Source organism: Meles meles, chromosome 8 (genome assembly GCF_922984935.1).
Source record: "Meles meles chromosome 8, mMelMel3.1 paternal haplotype, whole genome shotgun sequence".
NCBI classification, from domain to species: domain Eukaryota; kingdom Metazoa; phylum Chordata; class Mammalia; order Carnivora; family Mustelidae; genus Meles; species Meles meles.
Genome location: NC_060073.1, coordinates 8,656,749 through 8,667,185, shown reverse-complemented (window position 1 = coordinate 8,667,185; position 10,437 = coordinate 8,656,749). Strand labels below are relative to the sequence as shown.

The window sequence follows — 10,437 nt, the reverse complement described above, 5'->3', positions numbered from 1 at the left end:
TAGGGCCCGGGAGGCAAGGCCAGCCCCAGGGGAGGAGCCTTAAAGAGCCCGCAGCCCCAGCGGAGCCCGTGCCTTGTGAGCCCGGAACCGGCAGCGGAGGCACTTGCACTCGGGCAGGTACACGTTAGAAACTTTATTCTCTGGAGGCTGGGGCAGACTGAGAGCAGGGCTGGGGTCACCCCTTCTCCGGCTCCTCCAGGATCCCCTCCCGGTTGCTCTTCTGTAACCCCAGCTTATGATTCTGGGCTGATTGCCTGTTTGACCCCCGACGGCTGAACAGGGATAGCCGCCGCCACAGCACGGTGATCAAAAGGCTTTCATTCGACCTCCGATTCCCGCGGCCCTGCGGGTCCTCACCGATCCCTTCGTAGCCTGCAGGGATGACGAGGCTACTAAGCTCTGCTTTACCCTCCCGCGTCCAACCTCCTGGACGGTCCCCGTCTGGGCAACCCCTTCTCCCATTCCCTGGGCCCCTTGGTGTGTCTTGGGTCCCACCTTCGCCTTCCTCCGACTCGGTCTCTTTGGCCGGCTCATCAGAGGTCTGAAAGTCCTTGTCTTGGCAGCAGCCCATAGCCCGGAGCGGCCCAGAACTCCGTGCCACCCACGCCAGCCCGCCAGCCCCTGTGCCTGGCTTTTGTGACGTCAGATATCCCACTGCACCAGCGATGGGAGCAGTCACCCCTCTTTCCTTTCTCCCATCACAAAAGGCTCGGGGTCCCGGTGGGTGTTGAGTTGTTTATTTACAAAGTGAGGGCAGGCTCTTCAGGGGCTGGTGGACCCAGGCCGCTGCTTTTTTCTCCGTCTGGTTTGGAGAACCCCTTGGGTCCGCTCCAAATCAGGGAGCTTCCGCTTGGCAGCTGCCTCCAAGGAGGCCCAAAGTTCATCTGTCTCTGTGTCTTCTGGGGGTGCCTTTTTGGGCTCCTGGGGCTCTTGGGGCTCATCCTGGTGAGTGGGAGAAAACTTAGAGGAATGAGGGGCACAGTAACAGATGGACAGGGAAGGAGGATCTAGCTGGGAAATAATCACTTTTATTTCCTGCTCCCAGCCACTATTCCCATCCACACTCCTAATGTCAACCCTTGGCAGTGATCCTGTCAGGATCCTGTCAGTTAACTATTAACACCCCTCAGAGAACTTAAGTAACTTGGCTGACAAGCAGACAGTTCCAGGTCTGTGTTCCAGCTGCTCCTTTTTTTCTCTCCCGGGGGAAATGCTCACATCTGTGCCCTTGCTCCCACATTCCTAGACCCAAATGCTTACCTCCCAGTTATCCCTGCCTGACAGGAGAAGGCAATTCAGTTGAGACTTCAGATAAACCTGCAAAAGATTAGGGGTCTTGAGCCAAGCACACTGAAACAGAAATATGGATGGGGACACAAGGCGGCCAGATCTCACCTTATGCTCTAGGCCCCGTGGATTCCGGATCCTGTGTACCCTCAAGATTCTATCCAAGCCACAGGAAGCTAGCAGGGGCTTTGAAGGGTGGCACTGTAATCCTCGGACACTGCCCGCCAACCCCTTCAGACAGCCCAGTAAGCGCCCTGGGGAAGGAGGAGGCACATCAGCACAAGCAGGCCAACCAACAACCATTAAATGTTTCTTTTTTTTTTGTTTTTAAAGATTTATTTATTTGACAGAGAGATATAGATCACAAACAGGCAGAGAGGCAGGCAGGGGGTGGGGGGAAGCAGGCTCCCCGCTGAGCAGAGCCCAATGCGGAGCTCGATCCCAGGACCCTGAGATCATGACCTGAGCTGAAGGCAGACGCTTAACCCACTGAGCCACCCAGGTGCCCCCCATTAAATGTTTTTGGGGTTTTGAGAGAGAGTGAGTGCTCATGTGCAGGAGGGGCAGAGAGAAAGAGAGAGAATCTCAGGCTCCACGTCCAGTAGGGCCTGGCGCTCCATCTCACAACCCTGAGATTATGACCTGAGCCAAAATCAAGAGTTGGACGCTTAACCAACCGAGCCTCCCAGGTGGCCCAACTGTCTCAATCACTTTATGTTTCAATATTTATTCCTCAACATAATGCTGGGACAGGAGTTATCATTGAGATCTCCATTTTCCGTGTGAAGGAGCTAGAAGTCACAAGGAGTTGAAGTCACTTGTCCAAGATCCTATAGCTTCAAGCGGGTGTTGGTGGTATAGTGGTGAGCATAGCTGCCTTCCAAGATCCTATAGCTTCCAGTGAAATCAGGATTTGAACCCAGGCAACAGGCACCTGAATGAGGGCTCAACCACTCTACTGCACCCGGAGATGGAATCCTGCCTTTCCTCTCATCCTTGCCCTCCCGCAAGGCTCCCTGGTCCACTTACCTTGCCGAAGGTCAATTTCTGCCAGCTGCCCGTGAGTGTTCCCTACGATCACTGAACTGAGGAGGAGACCAGAGGCAGGTGGGTCAGCAGGAGCCTCCTGGAGTCCTCTCTGAGCACCCCCTCTTGTCCTCTCAACACTTACTTGGCCCCAGGAGTGAGGGTCATGGCTGTAAGTGGGTACTCTCCATAGGTGGCCTCTAGGACTGGCCGGCGCTGGGGGGAGGCTGGATCATAGACACGGACCTGGAAAGCGCAGGGGCATCACAAGAGCACTGCCCTCCGGCTTCTCCACATCGTTACCCCCTCCTTCACCCACCGCTTTCTTGTTTATGACCTACTCTTAGAGAAACTTTCTCATTTGAAATGTGCCTCCCCCTCTCGGAATGTCAGTAAGGAGTGGGCAGAGGAGACCTGCTCAGGAGCATGGACGGACAGGGCTGAGGGAAGAGGTCCCCCAGGCTGGGAGAGGGCAGCATTCCCATGGTCCACACGAGTGAGCATTCCATCCCTCTAGACTCCCATCTTGGGATGACAACGTAAGCCAGTCCAACTGTCAGAGTACTGAATTTCAGAGAAATTAAGCCTAAACAACAGAGGAGAGAGGAAGCCCTCAGGGTGTGTTCTAAACGGAGGCATATCACCAAGATCAGATTTCCTTATGCAGGAGTAAAGGAAATGAGGCAAATACAGTGACTCCGTCCTGCCTGCGTCTTGGGACCAGCTGGAAAGATCCCCAGTTAGACTCTCCCTCCCTTCCTCCCTCCTATAAAGCCAAGAACCGGAGGCTGGAGAGGAAAGCGTCAGGCCTGGGTCCCAAAGCAAACCAGAGCCTGCATCAAGACCAGAATCCAGTTCTCTTGATGCCCAGTGTCCTCCCATCACACCTGTACCCTGTGTTCCTACAGTGAAAGGAGCACTCTCTTCTGTCCTCTCTTCCAGCTGGGAAGCGAAGGAAGGCCCACAGTCCAGAACACACATCCTAGGAAGCACTACAAGGTCCCTGGCTCAGCCACAGGACTGGGATGGATGGAGGAAATGCTCCCTCTGAGAACTCAGGGACAGAGCCTGGTGAGAGCAGAAGCTGTGCCAAACGAGGGATGAGGGATGAGCCTGTGCAAGGAGGCTGTTTCTCCAAGAGGCTGCTGGAGCCCAGGACGGGCCACGAGTGAGATGGTGCCTCACCTGGTGGTACCCTGTGCAGGTGACAAGCTTCTGAGACTCAGGAAGGAACTGTATGTCCTGATCCCAGATGGGAACCCGCAGGTCAAGCCAGTCGTTCCGTACCTGGTGGGGGGTGGGTAGACGGGTGACAGGTTGTGGGGGGCTCATATGAGGCCCTTTCCTTCAGCCCTTCAGCATTATCCCCTAAAGCCCATCTGGTCATCTCTGACTCAGTCAGTGGCCTCAGCCTCCCTGGACCTCAGCCCCAGCCCCTCCCACCGTCGTCACTTACGTTCTTGGCCCTGAACACAGGCTCCTCAGACCCCTGTAGGTCCCACACCTTCAAAGCATTCTCTTTCCCACCCGTGGCAACCATATGGGGGTGTGCCGGGTCTTGGCGCATCCTACACACCCCAGGACCCACACTCAGTTCCAGGAGCTGAAAAGAACAGATGAGAGGGGAGATGAGAAGTAGTTCCAGAGTCTTTAATTCTCTTCCCCCAAAGCCCTCACTTAGTTCCTACAAGTGATTCCCAGCCCCATCTTCCCCAACCATCACCAGAAAGGCAGGGTCAGAGGATTATTTACTGGGTCAGAGGATGCCTCTTTGTCATTGTCAGGCCAGACTCGGACAATCCCAGAATCCACACATGTGATAAGCGTGCTGCAGGCAGAGGGAGGATAGAGTTAGGTTTAAAAAAAAAAAGTGTACAAGTTTTCTCTGGGCCCCAGTCGACCGACCCACCCCCAGAGTCATATTAACGAGACTTTCTCCTTTTAAGTCTGTCACTTAATATCCTCGACGAGGGGCGCCTGGGTGGCTCAGTGGGTTGAGCCACTGCCTTTGGCTCGGGTCATGATCTCAGGGTCCTGGGATCGAGTCCCGCATCGGGCTCTCTGCTCAGCGGGGAGCCTGCTTCCCTCTCTCTCTCTGCCTGCCTCTCTACTTGTGATCTCTGTCAAATAAATAAAATCTTAAAAAAAAAAAAAATCATTGAGAATATCCTCGACGAGGGGAGGGGTTACCAGTTTTAGAAGTGAGGAGACTGAAGCTCCGAGAAATGACAAGATTTGCCCACACAACTAAACGTCAGAACCAGAGCTGGAAATAAAGTCTGGGCTACTCCAAAGCAGAGGGCCTCTGCTATTCTGCAGCTACACCTGGAGACACCTGGCACTGCTGGTCTTTCTCAGTTTTAAGTGGGTCACCAGGAGTCAGGATCACTAGTTCTGAAAAGACTGAAGTGCGACTGGTCTAAATTTAGGGTCTGGCCAAAGTCGACCACCAGCTGCTTCTCTCCAGTTCCCAGTTCAGGGTTCCAGACACTAAATGTCGATCTCTCCCTCAAAGTACACACCCCTTCCAGGAAGCCCAAGCAAGTCCCTCCCAGGCTCTGGAGAGCCGGAGCCTATATTCTTTCTCTCATCTGCCCACCTTCTCCACCTTGCTGCAGGCTGTGTCATTTGCCTGGGTTGTGGTGGCAGCCTCCCAACTGCTCTTTCCAGTCCATTCTCCATACCCCTCCTTGCTCAAAAGCCAGTACCCCCACCGCCTGCAAATCACACGTGCAAATCTCTCAGCCTGGCTCTGAATGCCTTTTCCGTATCATCTCTACCTGCCTTGCCCATTTGTATTCAAATGCATCCTCAGCTTCAACTCCCAAATGCTGTTTATCTTTCCCAAAATGTGGTGTGGCCTGACACCATCATGCCCAGGCAGTAGCCTCTTTCTAGAATGCTCTTACCCCTTTCTCCTCCTGTCAAAATTCTGCCCATCCTTCATGGCCCCGTGCAATGTCTCACCCACAGAACTGCTAGATCTCACTTGTCAAGCCACCACCAAACCTGCACAGCCTATTCACAGCCTTCTCCATCTTTGAAAGAAAGCTAGGCTAGGGGGGCACCTGGGTGGCTCACTCCTTGGGCATCTGCCTTCAGTTGGGTCGTGTTTCCAGGGTCCTGGGATCGGGCCCTGCGTTAGGCTCTCAGCTCTGGGGAAAGCCTGCTTCTCCCTCTCCCACTCTCTCTGTGTTCCCTCTCTCACTGTATCTCTATCAAATAAAATCTTTTTTTTTTTTTTTTTTTAAAGCTAGGCCAGTTGCCTAATCGCTAGCACCTTCCTATCCTTTACCTTGGGAACTTCACCATATTGTTGGTTGTTGTTCGTGCCTGTTTTCAAACATACTCTAAACTATTAAATGACTTACTCCGGGTCATCCAAAAGGTTACGGAGCCTGGATGCAAAACTCTTGCGGATGCAAACTCCATGATGGTTGGTACTTCATGTGTCTAGTTTACCTGCAGCCCTTGCATTTCGCCCAACGCCTGTTACTCAGCAGGTGTTCAATAAATGCTCGTTATAGGCAGGACGCAGGTCCCTGTCACCCAGCCCCGGCCCGTATCACCATGGTTTGACCGTCATTATTCGGCCTTCCTGCGGGAGCCTCCATGCTCTCCCTGCGACCTGAGCGTTCATCGAGGGGTTCAGTCTTACCCGTCGACCTGGGCGAGGCCCCGGAACGTGCCCTCTCCGCCAGGGCAGTGCTTCTGGCCCTGGAATCCGCCCTCCTCGGTGCTGAAGTACCTCACCGTTCTGTCGGCGCAACCCACCAGGATCTGCGAGCAAAGGAGAGCAGGATGGCGATGAAAGCGAGGCTGCCTCATTTGGCTCCCCAGCTCGGCGCCGAACGGCGGCTGCTCACCTGCGTCTCGCCTCCCGCGCCCCAGCACAGGGCGCTCACGGCCTCCTCGCGCCGCGGCTGTCCTGCCGCCGTGAAGTTCGCCGCCTGTTTGCGCTGAAGGTTCACCCCTGCGGGAGGCGGGTGTCAGTTGCGCCGCGGTCGCGAACGGGGAATACCTCCCACTGCCCGACGCCGGGCCCAGCCACCCACCTTTCAGGATCCCGGTCTCCGTGCCCACCCACACATGATTCCAGCGTGCCCCTGCAGCCGCCATAACGGAGCCCGGCAGCCCACGACTCGGACTTCCGGCGCAGTTATCACGTCATCCGCGCGCGCCGAGTCGCCTGGGGAGGAAGCCCTATCCCGGAGCTTAAGGAGCCGGAAGAAGAGAACCTAACTGGTTCTTGGGAAGAGTTGGCGGCTTTTGATGTCGCGGTCGTGAGTTTGAGACTCCAGGTTTCGTGTAGAGATGACTCAAAACAAAAACAAAACAAAGCAAGAACTTGGAAGCGTAAAGATCCCCTAACAGGTTTCGTTTTACGAAGACGAAATCCGGAGATACTTGTGATCTGAAGACTAACTTGACAGTTTTGCTCTCGGTGTGGAAGGCATCCTGACCGGACCGCGTCGCCTGGCCGAGCCAGGCCTAGTGAGTCTCCCTCCTCCCAAGCATCATGCACATCTGGGTTTCCGTACAAGACAAGAAGGAAGAGCGCACTTCAGAAACAATTCAAATCACTAACGAGGCTCATGGCTTCAACCTCGAGTATAAAAGACACAAAAGGAAGAAAGATGGGGAAATTGAACCCGACGATCCTAAAACAGAAATCCGGAAAGTGGAGGTGGGGGCGTCGTTTTTCTTTCCTCATATTGAGGTTTGGGGGTGGTAAAAATCAGCTCCAGCTGAGAGTAAAAGTCTGCACAATTAAAACAGTATTTCTCCCAGGGACAAACTGCTACTGTACAGTGTCATAACAGCCCCTTCGTTGAGTGACTACTGTTTCCTTACAGAGAGATTTTTGTTCTCTGAAATTAGAGAACCAGAAGCTGTTTGAAATTATATCAGTAAGAATAAGAACATCCCACTCTTGCCTGCACAGAAAAGCAGCCTTGGTTTGCAGCTTAGCTGCAGAGCTACTGGTGAGAGTTCTGAGCATCACATTCCACATTTATCTTATCGTTGTATTACTAAGGAAACAAGCGCCCTGGGTCTACTTTACAGTCCACGCCTGAGACTGACCTCCTCGCGTCCCCCCTGCCCTTGTAGCCTATCACATTAAATTAAACCTAAATTCCCCCTTTATCTTTAAAATCCTACATTTAGGGACATCTGGGTGGCTCAGTCGTTAAGCGGCTGACTTTAGCTCAGGTCATGATCCTAGAGGCTTGGGATCGAGCCCCGCATCAGGCTCCCCGCTCAGCGGAAAGCCTGCTTCTCTCTTTCCCACTCCCCCTTGCTTGTGTTCTCTCTCGCTGTGTCTCCCTCTGTCAAATAAATAAAACCTTTTTTAAAAAACCCCACACTTAAATCCTTTATTTTGTGGCATACCCTCTGTTGCGCAGTTTCTCTCGTTGTCAGGGGGCACACCTGGGGCTTAGGCGAGTCGTTGCGACCCAAGAAGAAAGACAAACGAAGCACTCCTCACAGCGCTTTCAGACAATTTGTGAATTATAAAAAGTACACTCTTTTATGTAAGTAGAGTAATGGCGGCGCGTGAAAAGCAATAAAAATCGTTATTCCAGGGGCGCCAAGCGAGTTCAGTGCGTGGAGTCCTGTGGCCTGATCATGAGTTTAGATCCGGTGCAGCAAAAGTGCTGAAAGCAAGCTTTTTCTCGAGTCTGATTTTTGCACAAGAATTGGTTCCCCCGAAGGGGGTGCACCGTTCCTGGAAGTACTGCAATACCAGGTCGATGCGTGGAGTGGACGGAGCAAGCTCCTATTCCATCTCCTAATTCCAAAAATCCATTTAATATATTGTCCTCGGATAGAGGACGTATCAGATATTAAACTGATAAGAACAGATACTACACTTGATCTTAGCCAAAAGGCCGAGAAGCGATACCCGAGCTTTTCTTTCCCCGCAAGCCTTACCTTCAGTATACATTTTACGGTTATGGTAGCTTTGACGGTATAAAGATTAGATCAATTTTCATTGTGCGATACTTCTAAAATTCAATTTTCCATTATCTTACTTTATAGTAATAACTACATTTTTTTTTAAAAGGCCAAAATATTGTTCTTTACTGCTTTGCCTGCCGGGTCGCTCTCGGTATGTTTTACATAAGCCCGCCCCTGCACTCTTTTTACTTTCCTGGGATTGGTCCACATACAAGTCGGGTGGCAACGTGGGCGTGGCCTCCCCCTGCCCCATAAGCGACTATGGCGTCGGTGTCTGAGCAGGTTCCCGCGGGTGTGCGCGGGAGGTCTCTCTTCGTGAATGAAAGACGGTGTGGCGGCTGCCGGAGCTCCTCTCCTGAGCCTTTATTTTTTGAGGCTGTGGCTCCCAGGCACAGGCTTTAGAGCTCGAAGAACCGAATTGGGATCCCTGCTCGCTAGTTCGTGACTTGACAACGTGGGGCCGGTTGAATGGGGACTAACAATCCAAGCGATTGCAACTTCCACCCCCAACACACTTCCACTTGCGGTCTGCACCATCCTTCACCCACCGTGGGCCCTTCGCAGAGGGGAAAAGCGGTCCCGAGAAAGGCCTTTCGGATGTTCCCAAATCCTTAACCCCCGGTGGGTTAGGGTTAGGGAAAGGGGGTGCGGCCAGCGTGGATAAAACGTAATGAAGCAGTTCTTTTGTAGGGTCAAAGCAGTCCGGCTGTATGAAAGCGATTGAGATCAGGCCGGGGCTGAGAAGGGACCTAGGGTCCCGTTTCCTTAGAAAACTACATTAATATAAATGTGGGACGATCTGTCCGAAACCTTCTTAAACTCTACACCCCGGTTGGAAATAGAGACCGAATCTCTGGGTCGAAGGGACAGGGTGGGGACTAATGTTCTCACTGATAGGCTTTAAATTAGCAAAATGTCTGTGATGGATGATTTTAGAGAACGGGGTTCTCAGCAGTGTGTCCCCGATGTTAATAAACAGAGGCAGTTTCCACGGGTCTCCATAAGTAAACCCAGAGCCTCCAAGTCGGCTCTGCATTAAGAGGGCGTGGCCAGTAGAACAGTACCCCCAACCCAGAGGCCCGGGTCCTAGTTTTCAGGACCTCACAATGTGTTAGTTTGCATGGCAAAAAGTACTTTGCAGATATGGTTAAATTAGGATTTGGGGAAGGAGAGGTTATGCTGGATTATCTGGTGGGTGCCTGTGATCACAAAGGTCCTGATTATCAGAGATAGAAGGAGGCAGGAGCCAGCGTCAGAGTGAGGCGGCATGCAAAACCTGGATGAGCCATTGCTGGCTTTGAAGATGGAAGGCGTCATCACATGGATGTGGGCGGCCTTCCAGAAGCTGGAAAAGTTAGGGAAACAGATTCTTCTTGAGCCTCCAGAATGGAATGCAGCCCTGCCAACACAGCTTGATATTAGCCCTGTTGGACCCATTTTGGACGTTGTGGACATCTGATTTCCACCACTGTAAAATAAGTTGTTTTAAAAGTCTGTGGTAATTTCTTACAACAGCAGTAGAAATACAGGGGCAAAAGCAAAATTGTGTTTTTTTTTTTAATTTTTAATTTATTTGACGGAGAGATCACAAGTACGCAGAGAGGCAGGCAGAGAAGGGAAAGCAGGCTCTGCGCGGAGCAGAGAGCCGGATGCAGGGCTCGATCGCAGGACCCCCAGCCGAAGGCAGAGGCTTAACCCACTGAGCCACCCAGGCACCCCCAAATTGTTTATTTCAATCTCAACCTTCTTCAAGTTCTGCAAGACCCAGCCTGGGGCAGGCCACATCCCCCTGAATAGCCTTCACCTTCTGCCTGGGTTACAGACAGGGGACCCAGAGCACAGATTTTGGGGGTGGGGAGCAGTTCCACAGGTGAGGCTGCAACACAACAGCCCTGTTCCTCTTCTGAAGCCGATGCAAGTGGGGAGTGTTTCCTTCACGCTGTCTGCTGCATTAGCTCTTCCTAGCTAAGTACAGGACACGGACAGCGCAGATGCTCTAAGAATCAGAATTACCTTCTCTCTCTGGGAGGCTTTTTGTTCATTTGTTTATGCTTATTGAGCAGACACTCTACAATGATAAAATCGCATGTGGCCCTTGCCTTCTTGACATTCATAGTCTGCTGGGGGAAAGAGGGGGAAGAATCCTGGGATCCACCAGGC

The 10,437-nt window shown here is 52.5% G+C and overlaps 2 protein-coding genes and 1 non-coding gene across 5 annotated transcripts; all 3 read right to left on the bottom strand.

Annotated features, from left to right (window-relative positions):
• Positions 1 to 175: 175 nt before the first annotated feature.
• On the bottom strand, positions 176 to 634 carry TEX54 (testis expressed 54). Its single transcript, XM_046014627.1, has one exon. It carries the CDS (start codon positions 569 to 571, stop codon positions 176 to 178), a length of 396 nt encoding a protein of 131 aa, XP_045870583.1. The 5' UTR covers positions 572 to 634.
• Positions 635 to 724: 90 nt separating this feature from the next.
• On the bottom strand, positions 725 to 6,489 carry WDR74 (WD repeat domain 74). 3 transcript variants are annotated; one of them, XM_046017744.1, is made up of 11 exons: positions 6,369 to 6,489; positions 6,180 to 6,286; positions 5,972 to 6,093; positions 4,066 to 4,141; positions 3,770 to 3,916; positions 3,499 to 3,600; positions 2,459 to 2,559; positions 2,317 to 2,372; positions 1,396 to 1,541; positions 1,261 to 1,317; positions 725 to 942 (listed from the first exon to the last, which is right to left on the bottom strand). In XM_046017744.1, exons 1-11 carry the CDS (start codon positions 6,430 to 6,432, stop codon positions 763 to 765), a joined length of 1,158 nt encoding a protein of 385 aa, XP_045873700.1. In that variant the 5' UTR covers positions 6,433 to 6,489; the 3' UTR covers positions 725 to 762. The 3 variants fall into 3 exon arrangements, with proteins under 3 accessions (XP_045873700.1, XP_045873701.1, XP_045873702.1); XM_046017745.1 differs by having other exon boundaries at positions 1,261 to 1,305; XM_046017746.1 differs by having other exon boundaries at positions 1,261 to 1,277.
• A 1,539-nt stretch (positions 6,490 to 8,028) lies between these two features.
• LOC123950222 lies at positions 8,029 to 8,219 on the bottom strand. The gene has a single exon (XR_006820210.1). It is a non-coding gene; the product is annotated as a U2 spliceosomal RNA (small nuclear RNA).
• Positions 8,220 to 10,437: the final 2,218 nt, after the last annotated feature.